At 41.5% G+C, this 20,606-nt stretch overlaps 1 protein-coding gene across 5 annotated transcripts in view; it reads right to left on the bottom strand.

The window, feature by feature from the left end:
- The window catches only part of srfb (serum response factor b), a 28,317-nt gene extending 8,555 nt beyond the window's left edge, over nt 1-19,762 (bottom strand). For 4 of the 5 annotated variants that reach the window (XM_058057963.2, XM_058057960.2, XM_058057961.2 and 1 more), the window contains exons 1-2: nt 18,904-19,762; nt 13,797-14,063 (exon numbers count right to left, since the gene is read on the bottom strand). In XM_058057963.2, the coding sequence (XP_057913946.1) occupies nt 13,797-14,063; nt 18,904-19,536 (900 nt within the window). In that variant the 5' untranslated portion in view covers nt 19,537-19,762. The remainder of the gene's footprint in view (nt 1-13,796; nt 14,064-18,903) is intronic. The other variant, XM_058057962.2, reaches the window with a different exon arrangement.
- Between the last annotated feature and the right edge of the window lie 844 nt (nt 19,763-20,606).

The following is a 20,606-nucleotide window of genomic DNA, read 5'->3' as shown; positions in this document are numbered from 1 at the left end:
ATGTGAAAATGTGACCATGCAAAATACATACAGTAAAGTCTCGTTATATCGATATCGGTTATATCGAAGCACTGCTTATTACGATACTATTTTAATTTCCCGGCAAATTTCTAGTCTTTTATGATATAATTAGTTCCGTTAGCACGATACCCGGTTATTATGATAATCCGGTTACTACGATGCCCTTTTCATCTCCCGCCAGCCAATTTGGTCTGCTTATATCGATACAAAAGCAGCTTAAATCAATCTTTGCTTAAGGATTTCAATACCATCGCTTTTATCGCTTGCAGTAATCCCTGTTTTTCATATGTACATGCTGGCGTTCGTGGTTTCTCTCGTGTGTATAGATTCTATACACACGAGAGAAACCACGAACGCAGTTGGTTCTTCTGTTGCAGGCATGTGTTTGGCCAGCAATGTGGGGCGGGTTGAGCATGACCTGTGAACCATGAAGTGCGGGAATCGGTGTGTGTGCTGTGCTCTGGTGGTGGAAGTGTGAAAAATAAAGTTGACTGGAAGCAGCCGTTCGCCGTGTTCTTTTTTGGTATTGAAATCTTTAAGCAAAGATTGATTTAAGCTGCTCGACATTGTTCTATACTATAGAACAATGTCGAGTGCATTATTGCCCACTTTTAATGCAGTTCGGCGCAGGATCGGATATATCGACAGTCCGGTTATATCGATATTTTTTCCGACTCCCGACAATATCGATATAACGAGACTTTACTGTATTTCTGACTCGCAATTACAATGAATATATCAATATTAGGTTCAAATGTCTCGAGAGGTACGCAACTATAAAACGTATGGGAACTACTGCTATAGAAGATGCGTGGCCAACAGAAAGGTGCATTTATTAATAGAAGCATTGAATGTAGCACCAGACTTTCACTCGTGGAGACCTATACTAATACCATTAATAGGGCTTTTCCTCCCTAAAGCCGCTGGGGACATATTATTTTTTAAAAGTAAGCACAATGTTGTCAAGGATCAATGAACGGGCGACAGAAACCAGACGTGACATAAACGAGGTAGTGAAAATAGGCTGGGAACCATCTAATTGCATCCACATGTCCAACTGTGATGTTGGGTCTATTGGACGGCTGCTTTGGCATGCTACTTAAAAATCCACATGTGAAGCCACAAAAGAAAATGATCTGGGAACAAGGAATATGTGCACATTAGTTGGAAAGCTTTCACAGTCCAACACACTAGGTGAAAATATGCAGATTTCTGCTCAAACTACTCACTCGCTTACGTGGGTTGTTGTGGTGGATGCCGCCGGTGCAATAAGTTAGAGGGGAAATGACACTTTGAGCTTTTTTGAACACATTCATCCTCATCTAATAGTCCAGTTTCGGCTCCTTCCAAACATGCTGACTAAAATGTGTTGCGTTACTATGACAACCCTGACCAATTTAACATGCCCACAAAAGGCGTGCGTGCGTGCGTGCGTGCACACACAAACGTATGATTGAATGACGTGACGCTAATGCGAGCATCCATTGACGAGCAGAGCAGGATGTTCTGCTGAGTGGGCCGCACAAGAGGAGAGAAGTATGAAATCACAAATATTCCACACACGTGACAAATGCAAATGCAAAATAATGCACTCCCTTGAAGGTAGTAATACAGAGAATCAGCCTGGTATGTAAATATAAACTACACTGTGTAGTATACTACATGGCTTCGAGTCAAATGTCTCAACTGGATAAAGTATGGGAACCACTGGTATAGAAGATGCAATGGAAAAGTGCATGATTTTCCTGATTCCGCACACTTTTATTAATAAAAACATTGTCCATATCACCAGACATTGACTTGTGGAAACCTATAATAATACCACTAATAGGCCTTTTCCTGCCTCAGGCTGCTTTAACCCAGTCGTTCACCAAGTGGCTAACCTCGCCCATTCTTGCTTGGGAATGACTGAGCATTTCAGGGAAGCTCCTTTTTTACCCAATCATGGCACCCGCCTGTTCCCCATTAGCCTGTGGAACATTCCAAACAGGTGTTTGATGAGCATTCCTCAACCACCCCAGCCTTTTTGGAACACGTTGCAGAAATATTTAATGTTTGAACATTAAATATTCTGTCTTTGTAGAGTATTTAATTCAATATAGGTTGAAAAATCATTTGTAATAATTTAATAATTTGTAATAATTTGTATAATCATTGTATTCTGGTTTTACACATTGTCCCAACTTCATTGGAATTGGGTTTTGTAAAAATAAACATAAAACAGATGGATTTACTTCCATTATCTTTTAATAATTGGAAGGTTACATCTACCAACATATTTCCCATTATACAGCACCAGCAGGAAAAGTAAAGTACGCCAGTGGCAGCATGTATAAAATTAACAAACTTCAGCATATTCTCAGTAACCAACGTACAGAATCTGCCATTATTCTCAAATAAATAATAAGACTTCTGAATTCTAAATAATATCCTGAGCATAAAATCTGTTACAAAATAATATTTATGCTGGGTAGCAAAATCAAAAACAGCTGTCATATAAAATATAGATTTCTGTCCCAGCGGCTGTCATAGAAGAATGCTTGCAGACTTAATATAATAGGAATAACCAAATAAAATGAATACTACCATTCATCATTCTGGTAGCCTCTGACACTTTGGTGCACCACCATAAACTGCCCGGGCGACACTTCCGTGTTTTTGTAAGGTCAGCATCAATTATTGACATTTATGAATCAATTAATCAATGCTAGCATTGCGATGCATCTAAGAATCCATTATTTCTCGGCGCCAGTTATTTAGACAATAATAGTTTCCTCTTGAGGCATTTTCCGCGGATACTAACTCTATATCGCTTATGCAATAAAAGAGTCTTTTCCACTTGCTGGCACCATCCACTGAAGGACTTCACCTGGGTTTATAGGACGATGCCACTGTCAAGTTTAGCAGCAAGACCACTAACTAACCGGTTTTAACATCCGACTGACTGGTGAGTGAGATCCACCATGGCCTTTTAGCCAATAAGAATATCTCTTTTATTAATCACAGTGCAATGAAATAAACAAGGAGATGCTCTCTCTCTCGATGGCACTCAGAAGATGAATAATGAATCAAAGTCTGCCTTCTTGCCCGTGTGACGCACGTGTAGCCGCACATGTGTGTTTTTGTGCTATGAGTCACCTGGAGGGTACAGTACTGTTGTACACAAGCAAAGTCCTGAGCGCTGAGCGTGGAGTCGATGTGAAGCTCAGGTCTCGGCTCTGCTGAGGGGCCTCTGACAGTTCAAGGTCCTTTACCTCTTTAGTTAAACAGTAGTGGGAAAGTTGAAGAGGGAGGGGCCTCACAAAAGGCCTTCATACTTAAAAGAGGCAAAAGTCACAGCACAAAAAGTCATCATTAATTTACCGCTGAGCGACTTAGTCGGAATATTCAATTTGGCATAGCGGTAAGTGACAAACACCATCAATCTACACAGTGGGAGTAATATTATCAACACATATTAAAAACATTAACAATATGGATGTATATATTCGCATATAAGTAGAAAGAGAATGGGGGCGGGGGTGTACCAGGCGAGTTCAAGTGCGGTGACAGTGGCATTTATCACCCCTCCCCATTGTAGCCCAGTGTGTATGTGCGTATATGTGTATGTGTGTGTGGCAGGTCGAGCAGAGCCGGAGCTGTCTAGGATCGGCTGTGGGGACAGGGGACAAGACTGCAAACAGCTGAGGGTACCGACAGCTGGCGGGAAACCCGAGCACCTCAGAGTGGACATTAACCCTTTCCCCGCCAGCTGAGGCTGTGGGCGGGCACACAAAAAAAATCATCTAAGGGTACATTTATTGAACTTCGACCTAGTTAAAATGACCCCAGCTAAACCAATAGCGTAATATGCATGTCAAGCCAGTAGGTGGCCATATCTAACCCGTCTATTTAGGTAAGATCAAAGCAGTAAGAACAAAGCAGGAAGTGTAGTGCTTGGCTTTGCAATCTTCGACTTGATGCAACTTCCGTTTTCAGTGTTTACAAGAAAATGGTGAGCATGTTAAAAAAAAGACATCTCTAACTTTGACGTTTTTTGCAGTTCCCTGCATGGTTCAGCACTCTCCTCATTGGGATGGACTTCAATTCCCAGAACGGATGAAGATACATACACCTGTTTGGTTTAGTGTGACTCCCATAGTTAACTTCCACTAGCTCACTAGCTTCTTTGACCATGTGTCTCCTGTTCAAACGGGCCTCCTATTATTGACTTTTAGTTCACTGTAACGGCAGTGCACGGTTAAGATAAGCCACTGTTTGTGTTTTGAATTTTTCCACACTATTAGAAGTACTAGAAGTACTAGTACTAGGAGCAGATGAAGAAGTACAAGCCCAAATCATGATGCTGCCTCCACTATGCATCACTGTGGGTAGATTCCCATGCACCACTTCCTTTCAAACTAAACTGCCCATTGGCCTCAAAGCTTTGGAAGTAGGAAGGGAGAACCAGGCCACTTAAGCTAACGAATTGGCAGACTGTGACGTCTGCCAGAAACAATGACAGAAGACTTTACATATCTTAAACAGATCATATTTGAGCTGTCAGTGGCATACAAAAAATGCTACAGAAAAGCGGATAAGTAATAAGGAGCGTACAACACATGATGACGAACCATTCATTCAAAGTTTAAGGTGACAGCTGGCAGACGGCTTGGGTGATGGTCGGGCAGCCCATTGTACAGTTTAGCAGTGGCTGGCCGGCCCTCGTCTAATCTCCCATTTGCTGGCTCCCATCTCCCAGCCTGTCACCCAGCCAGCAACATGGAATTTGCGGCTCCATTTGGGACTGCTAAAAAAGGCAAGGCAGCCCAAGTGGAGGAGGTGCAGCCAATGACTGCTGACCTGTCCAGTTGCTTGCTGTAAAATAAGGAGGTGGAGGGGTGGGCGATTGTGTGTGTGTTGGGGTTGACATAATGTTACTTTCCTCCCCCTCCAACATAAAAAAACTCTCTATTACCACCTTTACTCTTTACTTTTATTCTGTGATAAGAGTATCAATAATTGCACTGCAATATCTCCATGGTCTTATCTGGTTACCTGACACTCACCACCATGAGCAGGAGCAATGTGCACACTATTCATATAGCGCTAGGAACTCATGAAAGAAAATGTATCATCCAAACAATTCTCTCAAGTGATGGAGAAAAACACTTGTCACTTCTTGACAACTGCAACCTGGTTCTGGAAAGACACTTAAGATGTCACATGGATGGATGGAAACCATTAAAAATACTTTGGAAAAGAAGTGGTTCAAAATTAAAGCCAGCCAGCCAGCCACATCCTATGGTAGATTATTATAATTTGTACATCAAAATGCATACATAAATACAGGATGCACACACACACACGCACTAGTGAGTTAGTTTAATGTTTCAAATCAACAGCAACCTCACTTATTGATTGATAACTTGATTTCTTCCAAAATTGTCCAACTAAAATTGATTCATCCTCCCAATTCTCTGCGCAGGGTGACATTTTGGCAAAACGTGCATTGTTTGTTGACTGTTTTACTATTTGTCTGAAATACACAAACAGCACTATTATTAAACCCTTAAATCTGACCCCATTAGTTGGACTGATTTGATATTTCTCACACAACTGCGACATTAAGGTGTTTAGCACAATCATTTTCAATCAAATTTCGTAAACACCTTTAAGGTGCAGAGAAGCACGTGTATAAAATTTGAGCAACATTGGTTGAAGAACTTGGCCGCTATCAATCAAAACGTCTTTGTAGGGACACATGAAGGACTTTACAACTAATTACCCAGAAGCCATTCATCTAATGGTTAGGAAACTTTGAGGGCATCTGTATTGCATGCATCCTAGCATGCTTTCCAAAGCATTTTGAGAACAACCCATAGGGTGTCCCACAAATGTCATTTACAGACTATGTAGTTCTGTGGTAATGGGTACACAGACACTTGCTATGGTACCTTAAAAAAAGCACTCTATGCACACATACAGAATCTGAAGGGCTTCCATCTCTGGATAAATGATGTTGTTATGATTATGTCATATGCGTTAACAGATTCGACAACCCTAATTAAGACCTAACCTCTGCGTTTTCAAATGGGAACATGACATTTGGGCTCTTCTATCTGATAATTCATTATGCTCATCAGATACTTCATGGATTATTTTTCCAAATGCTGACATCACACGTTACAAGGTGAATTAAACCAAATACCACCCTATCAAAAGTAAATAAACAGCATATCTTTCTACTGAGCTACGGAATTTAGGCGTTTGCAGCTTGAATTAACCTAAAAGGTGTTTGCTTTCACTGAGCAGATTGTAAGTCATTCATCGATAGTGCCTGCAGACACAGGCAATTAAAATGAAGGCCGGTACAAGGAATACAAATGTTATAATGATTTATCAGTTACAGAGATTTATCCTTTTCCCGGTCTAACGCATGACTACTTTGCTAATTTTTCACAAGGGACACAGAATAGAACAAAGTGCATGTCTAGGTCTTTCGATGCCTGGTGAATGTCTCTACAATCGATTAATCTACGGATTTATGGCTGATTCTCATCGATCCAGGAGGCTGCAACTGATTGTACCTCTCGCTTGTCAACCTGCATATCCGATCATATCGCTTTTTCGCTCACAACCTGATTTTATCTGTGTTTATATGTCATTGATGTGTGGATTCATACAGAAATGTATTGACAAAATGCTCAGAAGAATATAAACCATAAAAAAAATCTAACAGGACATGCACCACACACAAAAAACTATCCATGTAGATGAAACAATGTCCCTTGCGGTAAGTAAAGTAATGTTTCAGGCAAACACCTGCAAACTGCCCCACTTCGTCTCCTTCCATATGATTTAATGAGCTAGTCATACTGCATCAAACCATGTCTGCCTCACTAATCTTCTTGGCCCCTATCTTTTTTTCTTCTCTTCTTCCCCCCGCTATCCACTTCAGACTGAACTGTTTAGACAAGTTTGAACTGTATGACTAATGAATAGTGGCCAGACACAGCAGAGGTACACGCTCTCAACTATGAAACCTAAATTCTGCACTGAAATGATCCGTGGAAATTACCTAGTGAATATGTGAGGACAATACGCAACAATGTATGCAGCAGCGTGACACCTCTGAGTCATGACTTAGTGTTACAAATGATGAAACTATGTGCAAGAAAGTTAAAACAGAGGTTAAACTGACCTTAAATATCATTCAGGTGTTCTATAAACATCACATATGGTAGAACAGACGGCTCGTAAGCTGATGAGAATCAGATGGGAAGGCTCAAATGCTGATGATTACAGCCTTGTCACCAGAATGAGACAAGAATTGAGCTGAGACACCCCTTTAACTCAAATACGTTTTTCTTTTACCTTATTTACTGTGACGCATTTGCTGTCTTAACATGTATGTGAATAAGTTAGACACAAGTAGTTGTGCACAAGTACATATAAAATTACATTCATATATAAATTATGGCTGTCAAATGACTGGGGGTGTCACTAGGGGCGTCACTAGACTCACTTCACAAGACGAGATGATTCAAGTGGTGGATGAGGTTGCTCGTATTAATTTCCCCGGTTCTGTGCCACCACGGGAAACTTGTGCATGGCAAGTTTTGCACTCAGCTGCAATGTCTGCATGCTGAATACAACCGTTTCTGCTGATGAAACTGGAATGGACATCTTTTATCGGAGTGCCCGATGTTTTTTTTTTCGGACAGTTGCAAAAAAGCCACAAACACAAGAAAAAACACCCGTGGAGAGTTAATCGTGTTATGCTACCAAACTGAACTCTGGTATGGCAAACCACAGTATGAGACTGATGTTTACTAGAAAAGATCTAATCAGGACAAGGATGATGCAATTTGTATAGCTTTTTTCAGTGAGTGCCGAACACAGGCCACACAAGTCCCCCAAAGTCGTAACAGTGAAGGGGGCAGAGGTCACTACTTAACACCTAAATAGAAACCACATAAAACTGGACAAGTGTCACTCAAATGTTCCCATGGTGTCCAATCATATCAACATCCATAGCTCTCCTCCATATCGCTAAATGAGTGGTGGGGTCGGTGGGAGGTGGGGAATCACAGGGCTCTAAAGACAGCTGCAGCTTATAAGGAATGTGAGGGGCCTCAAGCCAAGAAAGCAAGCAGGGAAACCATACCATATATGGAAACAGGCGCAATCTAAATTTTATCAATGAGCTGAGCGGGCATGAGAGTGGCTTAACATGCGAAGCTTGATCTCCCATCCTTGACGGCGTATGTACGCATTAGTGAAGGCCTTGGAAAAACAGCATAACGGCATCATCCATCAGGAGAACTTAAGCTGCCCAAACAGTTGAGCGTTTTTAAAGGTGCGGACACTGAAGTGTGTCTGCTGATTGATTGGGTTGCATCACTACTAACACTATAGCACTATAGCAAACAGCAGCAACTGCGTGATGCAAACTAAGTTCATTTAAAAGGATACATTCATTTGCAGCTCTTCATTTTTATCTACACAACAAACACCAGCTCATAATATATCAAGTCGTTCCTGGAAAACCCCCTTTTCTGATTGGTCAATTTTAGGTAGTGAGCCAAGGGCCAGAGAATTTGTGCACTTTGTCCTCGAACGTCATAGATGGGGCCTCCATGGAGAAGATAACTGTGGAAAAAAAACAGCTGGGTTGATCGAAAATAAATATAAACACAAAAAATTATGGAAAGAGTTTGGAGTTGCTGTCCATTGCGCACATAGATTTTTTTTTTTTATCAGACAGGATAAGCTCTAGTCTCCCTGTGACTGTGAAAATGTTCAGTGGCAGGGCTACGGGATGTGTATACATGTATAATGGGTGGATGGATGGATGGATGGATGAATGGAGGCACTGCATGCTTGTGCATGCATACATTAGTATCGTTCCAAATCAAAGCAGACAAACGCCAATGCTTTTCAGGATACTGTAGCTCAAACCACAGCAAACACACACACATCTCTATTCTAATCCACCACACTGGTCCACTTAGAGCCTTAGAGCCTGTTTACACCAGGCAGTACAGTTTGACTGCATTTGATACGGTATACACATTGTTGCATTTCTATTGTCAAAAGATGTGAAGGGTACCAAAATAACTTATCTGTATTGCCCCAAAACATGGAAAAACAAATTGCAATCCTTTGATTGGTTGACATTTGGACAACCAAACAAAAGTCAGGCATATTTTGAAGAAACACTGGTAGCAGTGATGACAGCATGGCAACACAGTTAGTAAAACTGTTTGTTGTTTCTTACAGTGAAAGACTGCGCATACTCGTCTGTGTGTACTCTCAGTTAGTTGCATTGTGAAAACACAGCGGTACTTCCAACACCGATACAACCAGATTAAATATCCAACATGATATTCCCTGGTGCTGTGCTGAACACGCCATACCTGGAGGAAAAACACAAGGCAGCTTGCAGTGATGGTGCGCTCAGCGCTAACATTATTCTCCATGAAGTCTGTGCTGAGAAGGATTTTTGGAAGTTGAACTCATGAGTTACAGCAAACAGAATACAAATGACCCAGGATATGGCATATGTTACAGAGCAAAGAGCACAAGTGCAACATGAGCACCACTTGGGAGGACTAATGCGCTGGAGACGTTTGGTAAGACATAAAAAACTGCCATTGTCAGAACACGTATGATTGGGATAAAAACTATACCCAGAATGAACAAGTAAAATTAACAGAAGACAAAGGTGTAACATTACACTATTTACAGTAAATACAACTCAATATCTGAGACAGAGCTCTTCATCCATAGAGTCAGCCATTTGTGAGGGGGAAGTAACTGAAGAACTACTTAGATACTTTTAAACTCCAAAAGTGATCATTTGAATTTGAATTGATGAACCTACAGCAGACAGAGACCATTTGAATTTCGAGATGGAAACATAGTCTTGTCTAACAGAAAAAAAGAATAGGAGAAACAAAACTACCATATAGAAACAGAAGTGGTCATCCCAGTAACTACTGAGCCAGATGAAATTGAAAAGAGCATGTACTGTTTTGTACATGGAAAATGACAGCGCTGTGAACGTCAAGCAGCATGTACCTCTGGAGTTCACCAGTTCTAGATACTACTGCGTGGACATCACAAACGACTATGTTTAAAAAAGTTAAAATCTACACAAAGATGAAGTTCTCATGCTAACAGACGACATTTCTCAGGTGGAGGCAAGGGGTGCAGAGGCTATGTCAGACAACGAACAAAACACAGATGATGAAATTATGGGATGTGAAGTTCTGAACCCCCTTATGAAACACATGTGTAAGGAACCCTGAAACTAAAAACAATGTCTGTGTTAGCCATGCATCTTCTACCAAGTTGAAAACAAAACACTGACTTTCAGGAGCAGAGTTGATGGGATTCAATACAAAGCTAAAATTTACCATGGAAAGTCACAGGAAAAAAACAAAACTAGTATAACTTGCAATATCTCTGACCTGACAAACAAAAAAAAGAATTTGACTTATTACATGCAGAAAGAGTTGATGATATAGCGCTATTCAATGTACCCAAAACACTTGACAGTGAAGTGACGCCATTATTTATTCACTCCTCAGTCCCATACTGGTGGTGGTCATCTACATCTGTAATTATGGCTGCCCTGGGGCTGACTGGCAGAACCGTGGCTGACAATTTGCGCCTAAGGCCTTTTCGGCCACCACCGAACATTCATTCATTAAAAAAAATAATGTCAACCGCGTCAAAGTTAACTGCCAACACATGCCCCAAAAACTCTTGGATGCTGGACTACTTGCACGTCATGTTGATGATTTCTTTTGAGCAAGCTCCAGTGACATGCAGCCAATGGAGCATCATGATTCATATATTTTCTATGCCGCTTATTCTCATTGGGGTCGCAAGGGTATGCTGGAGCCCATCCCGGCTTACTTTGCGTGGTGGGGTACCAATGTGATGATAATATATACTGCAGTGTAATAATGCGAGTACAAAGTATCAAAAGTACCACTACCAGGTGGGGTACCCCCTGGACTAGTGATGGTAACATAAAATAAATATTAATATTTCCCCACTGAACAGTCTTATAAATGTATGTTCTGTACAATTCTAATGTTTTTTACATTAAAAAAAATAAGTACAAAGGTAATTTCCTGATCAAACCGGGGGCAAAAAAAAGAGATGAGGATGACACGAGTGTCTGAGGCTGCAACTACAGCTGCAACTTCTTCCTCCTCCTTCTTCTTCTTCTTGCTTTTCCCCATGCAGAACGTTACGTCAACATTTCGCCAGGATAAAACAGCGAAATTGCAGGTAATCAAATATGGGGCAGATCCTGCGGGTTGTGCAGAAGACCAGGCCCATGTTATGTTATGTTTGAAACTTGCATTTTGGCATCGACTTTAAAGAATGCTACAACGCTGTCTGTTCATGAAGTTAACAAGCTAATCCATAAGATGGGGTCAGAAAAGCTGACTTTCTGATGAAAGTACACAGACAGGGACCTCAATTGCTCTTGTAGAAGAAAGACGGATGTTCACCGCTATAGTGACAGTCCAAGAAAGTCAGACATGTGGTTTGCCATGTCAGATGGCAAGACTTTCTGAGCTCACTAATGGAAATGCTCCACTTAGTGCTCCTCCACTGATCTGTGTTACTGACAATCACTCGCTGCTTGATGCACTAAAATCTGCAAAGCGCATTACAGAGAAAAGACTTTGATTGGAAATAAGTAGCATTAAAAGAGCACAATAACAAAAAAAAATCAAAGAGGTGCTTTGGTCAAATAAAAAGCTCAACTTGCTGACTTGCTGACCCTAGAAATGGGGCATTAAAAGCATTAAGTGAAGGACTACTTCTATAAATAAGACTATAAATAAAATGTGCTATCATTCCTGTTGTTACTGTTTTGTTTATTTTTGTAGTTTTTCACAACAGGAGATTGTGAACATTGTGTTCACCCATTCACCAGAAGGGTGTCCTGTGCTGGCCAGCGAAGAAGTTGGAACCCGGACCCACCAGGCACTAACTACAAACAGGCTCATTAGTGAGCTCAGAAACTCTTGCCATCTGACATGGTTAGTGTTCCTAACCAACATCCAAAATGTTGGATGTCATCTATTGTTACCGTGTTCCTCTGCTTTGTTGAATTCATTGGTGGGATGCACATAATCTTTTATCCCTTTGTTATGTTGCAATCAGTGGCAATGTGGGAATTTTTGTAGCATATCAACATATGACACTGTGGTTAAAATGATGTTGTGGTTCCCTACAGTGCTTCTTCTTTGGGCCCTGACAAATATATAATGGCTTTGTCTCTTACTAATGTGAGCGTTTATAAGTCAGACGAGTGCAAAAGCTTAACACTGAGGTCCCCGAAGACGTCAGTGACATAAAATGTCCACTAATGCAAATTAGTACCTCTTTCAATGAAGAAGATAACAATAGAGATGCCTAACTTTGGTTTTAGCAGCTCTGCCTCCCGTCCATAGTCAAAGATAAACATGGAGGCTCTTCATATAGAAGGCTGCGTGTTTCTCACCCTAACACAAACCAGATCTGCTGTGATTTATCTTGAGGAGTGTTACGAGGCTTTCCTGGAGGAGAGGTCAGCGGGGTTCAGAGCAGCAGACAAGTTACGTTTTGTTATCCTGAGGGATAACACTCCGCATCTTATCTGTCTCATCCACAGTGGAGGGCGCTTCGACTTTGCACTGAGAATTTTGATTTCATTAAAATTCATTCATTGTGCTTAGAGTCAAAGTGCAAGGGAGATACCAAGGTCTCCCACACACACAACAGCTAAAGGTTTAAAAGTGTGTTTATAGTTGGACATATCATTTTCCATAGCGGCTGGTGATCATTATTAATGTAGTTATGAAGCCTTTTGTGGAGGTATTTTTTTCTTAGTTCTCCACACAGAAAATGATGTCTGCATTCATGCAAAACACGAGGCAAATGTAAATTATTGGTATCCAATTATGGGTTAATTAAGCCCCTTTTTAGCACAGTTCAGTACGGTGTGGATTACTGAACCCTGGCTTGTGAGGAACATAACACAGCAAACATAAACAACAATTCATGTTGTTTAATAATGGTTTTTACATGAAGTTACGTTTTGTTGGAGAATGAAGACACATTTTGTGTTCTACCAATACGTTATAATTGTTGTAGGTCAAAGGTCTCCAACCATTGGTTAACCAGATCGATTTTAATTCATTACATTGTATACCTCACACATTAAATACCTTAGAAGCCGTGGTGTATTATAACTTTTTCTGCACAGAGGTGGTGTACACCCTGGATTGGTCACCAGCCAATCACTGGCCACACATAGACAGCCAACCATTCACACTCACATTCACAGCTACTGGACACAATTTAAAGTCTCCAATTAGCCTATCACAAATGTTTTTGGACATGTGGGAGGAATTCGGAATGAAAACATGCAAACTCCACACAGATGCCCGAACAAGAGATTCAAACTATCGATCTCCTGACTGTGAGGTCAATATACAGATCAGTAGACAAATACTAATATTGTTCCATATTTGAACATTCACATTTTATACAAATAAACCAAGAGAAATATAGATAGAAAGAAAGGGATGTTCAATACAGAGAAACATTAACACCCCACAACGTAAAGACAGATAAATAAATAACACCTTATATCCAGTGTGCCAAACACCACCCTTTAAGTCCAGATAAGTTAGTTTGGTACCCTACAGCCATAACAATTCCATATCAAACTACAGCAAACTCTACTGCGTGGTGGAAACAGAGCTTTAATGACTCACCTTAGTGTCGCCCATGCTCTCCGACTCAGACACCTGGTAGGTGAGGTCCGTTTCCTCAAAGCCCGTGGCACTCATGCGCTGGTCAGTGGAGGGGTCGGAGCGTGGCGGTGAGTCCGGCGAGTTGAGGCATGTTTGGATCAGAGCTTTGCCCGTCTCACTGGTGATCATGGGCTGGAGTTTACGAGTGGCAAAAGTGTATACATGGCCTGTTTCACTGGCCACAAGCAGCAGAACTTGGGTTCCCGTCAGGGTGGAGAGCTCATAGGCCTGGGGAGGACAGGGAGGAACATGTAAACACATTATTCACAAATATATTAAACCTATTTCCAATTGAAAAGGAAACGGATGGAGAAGACCCCAAAGTTGAACATCTGGAAACCAACATCCTAGTCAGGAAAGCTAAAAATAGCACATTAGTCACATATGACGCGTAGTGCAAATGAAGCTAAAATAACAGGAGATAAGGCTTCCAGAATAGTGTGTGATACCGTTGAGAGACTGATTGCAGCAGAGCAGCAGCCTGCACAGGAAGGGGGAGTGGCGGCAGGCCAACCAGGGGGAGAAGACATGATTGGCTGCAAACCACGAGGCCACCAGCGCACTCCGCATCATTGTAATACATAATACAGCATGCAGACGCTCAACCCTCCCAGCGCGCAACACAACATAAACACACAATGAAACATGCCGAGGCTGCACTCGGAATGAACTTGCGAAGCCGCCTTTATATCTAATTGAGTCATCACTTAGTATGTGCAGGATGTGTGTGATCCTGCCAAGACACTGAGCCGTCACCATCACCGAACAGAACTTAAATGCTTTTTATTACGCCGTTTAATAATTAGAACAACGCTGTTGGCTCAATGATCACAGATCCATTGGAGTTTAAGAACCATGAAGAAATATGGAGTCTCCTGCAACCAAGAAGAAGCTTCAATTAGCACTGCAGTGGTGAGAAAACGATGCCAAACTGCGTCTGATGGTGAACAGCCAGGACAGAAAAGGACTAATTTGTCCCTTACAATGTCTTGAATCATTCTCCTCATATACATATTCATAACTGCAGGCGGTTTGGGGGAGGGGGTCAACTTAATTAGTTGCCAAACAACTCTTAGTCATAAAATACAATGAATGTATCATCATCAAGTACAGTTCAACAACCTAAGAAAATCTATGTTTGCCTTGGTTTCGTATTTCTAAATGTAGACTCAAGTGTCCAGCTTGGATCACATCATCAGCATCTTATTAATGTTACATTATCAGTCTCATTAAGCTGTCACTGGACCTGAGCCCAACTGAAGAGATATTAATGACACAAACTGGGTTAAGCAGCAGACATACTGTACTTTGAAAACTCTAAGGTCAAACACTGTCTGTTCTGGGACACTGGCGGAGCTCCAGTTTCTTTGGATGTCAGTGCAATTTTTATTGGCAGAAATTAATCGGTTTCAGGGTCAAACCGTTATCATCATTATACTTCTATTAACCGTTTCCTTATCATTCTTACGTGTAAAAGGAAGTTAACTACTACATTAAAATGTGAATACACCACACCATAGGCGATGACACTGGGAAGCTATTTGAATCATTCCCCACAAACACTGTTTCTTCTTTGTGTTTGCCTTTTTATGTTCTTCTCTAAACACTTCTTGTTGAGACTGGTCCTTTTTGGGAATAAGCACACTCTCTAAAGTTATCTGAGTGAGGTCTCGCAAGACATGTATCATGTCTTGCATGATATTATGCATAATGGCAGTCCAGGCCTGTCAAGGCATGACAAATAAAAAAGAAACTTGGTCATTTTGCCAGCCTCTATTTATTTAGGTCCCAGTTTCCAATGGACATTCCAATTGCAATGTTAAATATGCTTGAGAAATTAAAGTTACTTTTGATACTGTGTACTCACATTATTATACTGCAGTATATATTATCATCACATTGGTTCACATTCGTGGTTCATGTTCTGGATTGCTGTTTGCTAAATTTTTTAGTTTGTTTGTTTTTTTTTAACAGCATGCATTGTGTTCTGCGCCCTGATTGGCTAAGGGACTGTTGATCATTGTCAATCAATCTCCTCCCTGCCTTACTGTATAGTACAGAACTTAAATAAATGTTCCATCACTAGCAATGTAACTCTGAAGTGCTCTATGTTTGCAAGTTCTATCCCGACAAAATGTCGACATAATGTTCTGGACGGGGAAAAGCAAGAAGAAGAAGGAGGAAGAAGTTGCAGCTGTAGGGCAAGGAAGAAGAGAGGAGGAAAATACTTAAGACATATATGGGAAAATACAACAACAGGAGAAATATGTTTTAACAAGGACACAAAAACGCTACAATACAGCGGAATGGTGCCAAGATGATGAAAAAGTACGGTCCAAGCAGTGAAATACACGAGTCACTTATGAATTTCTTGTGTCTAACCTCATAGTTTAATCATTAAAATTCAAATTACTGTTGAGTGTTTAAACAAGACTGTCTGAGAAAAATGTATGTAAGTGAAGGGTTTTACAGCCTTAAAGAATATACTGTATAACAACTGTAAAAAAAAATAAGTTTGCAGATTTTACTTATTGCGGGCTATTTTGCAAACCTATCCCCCACACTGTAAAGTAATTTATCGGCAATAATTTCTGGGACAATTATAGTCCAGCAAAATGTGATAGGCCTATTGCAATCCATTTTATTGAAATCAGGGTCACAAATAACCTCCTGCAAAACACACATATTTACTGGAATCCTTTGATGCTTGCTAAGTTTAATTCTCATGATGATGGCTCAAACTATGTTTAAAAGGTGTATTGTTTATGAATATGTTGGTGAAATTCAGAGCTGCATTAAGAATGTTTGACTTGTAATCATTCCATGTCAAGACATGCAGCAGTTTCTTATAATAACTAGACATTAGACAACTAGACATTGCAATGTTGATGGTAGGCTAAAGAATACCCCCAAGCTTAAAAAACATGCTTCAAGATACAATGAAGTACATCACATGTTTACGCTTGCACAACATGACTGAAAATGAGTAGGAAGAAACAGGTCTTACTTAATCCCCTTCTTTATGTGTAAACGATGACTTATAGTTTGTTTCACTTCCTGTGTTTAAGAGGTACCAGGTCGGACTGCATAACATCCTTGCTTGGAATAGAGATGGTGATTCTCTGGGAGTTTTTACACACATAAACACATACTTTCTGGACCTTGTGCGTTTGTTTTAAAGAAATCACACTGTTCATTAGTTATTATCACTTGTTTTGTTATGCTTTAAAGAAACTCCCAATGTTTTTTCCTTCTTAATGGGAAGGATAAATAATAAATCATTCTGTTTTTTTTCCATTTTGCGTCTTTTGTATGTATGTAAGTATGAACGGCCGATGTACAAAAAGCACAAGTCTGAAAACCAATGCCCTACTGAGGGAGTGCAAAAAAGCTTAGTTGCTGCTATAAGTAGGAATACAAAAATATTGGGGGGATCAATGTTGTTAATGACAGACTTGGCCACTTAACGACAAGCAACAAATTGCATCATGCAAGATCTCCCTGCAATAACCACAAACGTCTGACAATCAAAGCTTCAAAAGCAGACTAATCTTTTGATCCTGCAAATACTTAATCACATACTTTTTCCATCTCTGTGATCAACTCAACACTTTCTCCATTCTCACAGTGTTTCAAACGCTGTTCGTGTTTCCAAGAGCCTACATGAAGAAACCTCAGTTACCACGACAACGATCTGAGATACACAGAAAAAGAAGAGGAGGGGGCGAAAAAACGAGAAATGCAGCACACTACACTGCGTGTGTGCTGAAAAGATGACAGTCAAGATGATTTTAATCAACAGCTGACACAGCAAAGAGCTTCAGTGTGATACCTGCACGACTCAATGATGACTGTTCTGATAAAGTGCATGGACTCATTCTGCACCGGGTCTCAAAGCCATGCAAAGCCACTACCACTGCATACACAATGATATCCCAATGTACAGAGTCCATTATGGTATGCAACAACAGCCTGCCGCTCATGTGGTCTGTCCTCTGGTGTGTGTCCCTGAGGTTTAGTCAGCTGTTGGCACCTAAAGGCCTGCTGCCGCTCGCCGCCACATGGCTGCCGCCTGCGAGCATCGTGCTGCTTCAGTGGCACAGGGAACAGCCTGTGCACCCAGGGCAATACAGGCAACCGCTGAATGCATGACTTGATTCTAATACCCAACCCCGCAATACCATGCACACGACTGCAAACTCAATAATACATGTCCATCTTTGCACGTGTAAGTAAAGTACCTGGTCATTTGGTACTTAATGTGCATGCACATTCAGGCAATGTGTGTGCCACAGGATGTGTGTGATAGTTGGGGGTGGCCATGGTCATAAATAGAAGTGTCATTTGCCCGTGTCTATTTGAAACCCACCGCATGGCATGCACTCTCTCGCGTAACATTAAAAGCATTGATAATGCTTTTATAGCTTATGAATAACTGCTTTTGAATGTCATTGATGGTTTGTACAGTGTTGTGTGCCACAAACCGACTAATGAATGAATGCATGAATCAAAATACCAATTGGCCATAACATTAGGTACACCTGCATCATCTAATGAGAATCAATGCAGGACACAAAAATTATGCTCATATAAAAAGACAACTATCAGTTTTATTGTTTTTTTTAGTCAGCAGTGGTAGGTAACTGCACTACACTGCACTTCTCAGTATAAATAAAGTGACACAAATGTTAGGGTGCATTCCTGTCTATGGCAGATAGCATATCAGGTGTTTTGGTCCATTAGTGCAGGCAGACTTAGAGGCATCTCCCACTGTTTGGTTCGGTCCTGTTGGTCCTAGAATGCACTCACACTTGACTAAATAAACCGTACCAGCAGAGGAAACTGATCCGAGTCTGTATTAACCAGTGGAACATAACCTTAGAAGCATTTTTCAGATGATGCGATGCAGTTCTCCTGTAAATTCCAACCAAAAAATACAGTAGGCTGTGCAATTGAAAAGTGAGTATGTAAAGGTATTTTTAGTAGTTCATGCATGGATTTAATTAGATTGTATTTGTTTACCTAATGTGGTGCAGGAGTGACACTTGAAAATGACTGCAGCACTCACCTTCTTCATAATGCCAGTCTTCCTCTTGCTGAAAGTGGTGTAACGTCTCAACTTGTTGTCAATAAATTCCATCTTTATCTTGACGCGACCACGTGTCTTCTTCCCGGGCTTGGCCCCAGCAACCCCTCCGGGAACCAGGCCGTAACCTCCGGGAGCGACTCCCACCTCCTGCCCCGTCACGGCGGCTTCCATCTCCGCTCTCTCCCGCTTCACGCCTCTCCGGTTGTCCCCGAGTGGTTCGTCGTCATCCCCCGAGTCCGAATCATTGTCCGAGCCGCTGCATAAAGGCACCGTCTCTCTGTCCGGGTCAAACCTGGCTCCGTGAGGCAACACAATCCCTGCGTTCAAACCCACCATGCTGCCCTGGATGGCTGTCTGAAGCGGGCTGACTCCTGTCCCGTTCCCGGACCTCACACCTCGCGGACCCCCTGGACCGTTCGTCCCCAGCATCCCGATGGTCTCTCTGGTTCCGTGCCGCGCGACACTCTCGCTGAGCCCAAGAGAAGCTTGCCCTGTTCGGATCAAGACGGGACGAATCCCGCCTGCCACAACGCTTGAACCGAGCCCGACGGTACCTCTACCTGATGCTGACGCGTTTCCCAGTGGTGCCGTCCCAACCTGGCTCGGTAACATTCTACGTACTGGGGCGACTGTGTTGACACCAGCCCACAAAGCTGGAGCTCGCTATCTGGTAAATGACTGACAAACCGCATGTACCAATGGGTCACACAATGCGGGGGGAGTCCAACAACAACAACAAGAGAAAGAAAGTTCGCTAAGTGATGCTGCCCAGCGGGTCCTCGGCAGCCTCCACACTTGTCTTCGTCCTCTTCTATGGACAAACTCTCAGCACTTTCTCTAAAAGGACAACCCGGAAAGCGACCACCATGTTGCTCCGCCATGGTATATAGTCCGAGTTGTGAACGGAAACTAATGGAAACTTGACTTAGCTAGTGACAAAAACGTACTCTATATTCTCTAAAGATCACCATATGCATCCTTTTATGCTTTAAAATGAAATAAAATCCAACATTTTAGACCAGAATGTAGGGCTGCGGAGTAATATGACAACAAGGGAACTACCTCCCTCCTTATAAAGAGATACTGCGTTTCCTTATTTGGTGTTGTCGCTCCTTATTTGGTGAGTCACAGCAGTGTCTCCTGATTGGCCGAGGGTTATCAGAGACGTGCAGCCATTGGCCGAGAGGCGGCATATTAGCATAAATACCAACATGGTTGCGCTACTGACAACGTCACTGTGGCAGAGGAACCAAAATAACAAAATATTGAAGGTTTATACTCCCCATTGGTTATCAGATTAATTTACTCTAAGACCAATTGTTCATATAGATGCCCCATAGAAAACTAATGTCAGCTTGTTATCACAGTCTTTAGGTAAGTGGTGTCCAAAGTGTGGCCCAAAGGCCATTTTTTTGCTACTTAAAAATAACCAACATATTGAACCCAGCGGATAGCATAGATAGATTCATCAATAATGTATATCCCATTGCCAAGCATGTCCTTACTTTATGTTTACATTATCTTAATGCACAGCTAATTACCAAAATACCAGTGTTAACACTATGCGACGCATGGCATAACAAATTAACGCTATTCCAGTAGATGGAAGAAGGTACATAATTAACCTGTGTATCCACTTGTTGCCATTCACACGTCATGATAGCCTTAGTTTGTGTACTATG

The sequence above is a fragment of the Doryrhamphus excisus genome, linkage group LG20 (genome assembly GCF_037039965.1).
Source record: "Doryrhamphus excisus strain RoL-2023G ecotype Guam linkage group LG20, RoL_Dexc_Guam_v1.1, whole genome shotgun sequence".
In the NCBI taxonomy this organism is placed as follows: Eukaryota; Metazoa; Chordata; class Actinopteri; order Syngnathiformes; family Syngnathidae; genus Doryrhamphus; species Doryrhamphus excisus.
The sequence above is the reverse complement of the archived record's forward strand: the minus strand, read 5'-3'. Positions and strand labels throughout refer to the sequence as shown.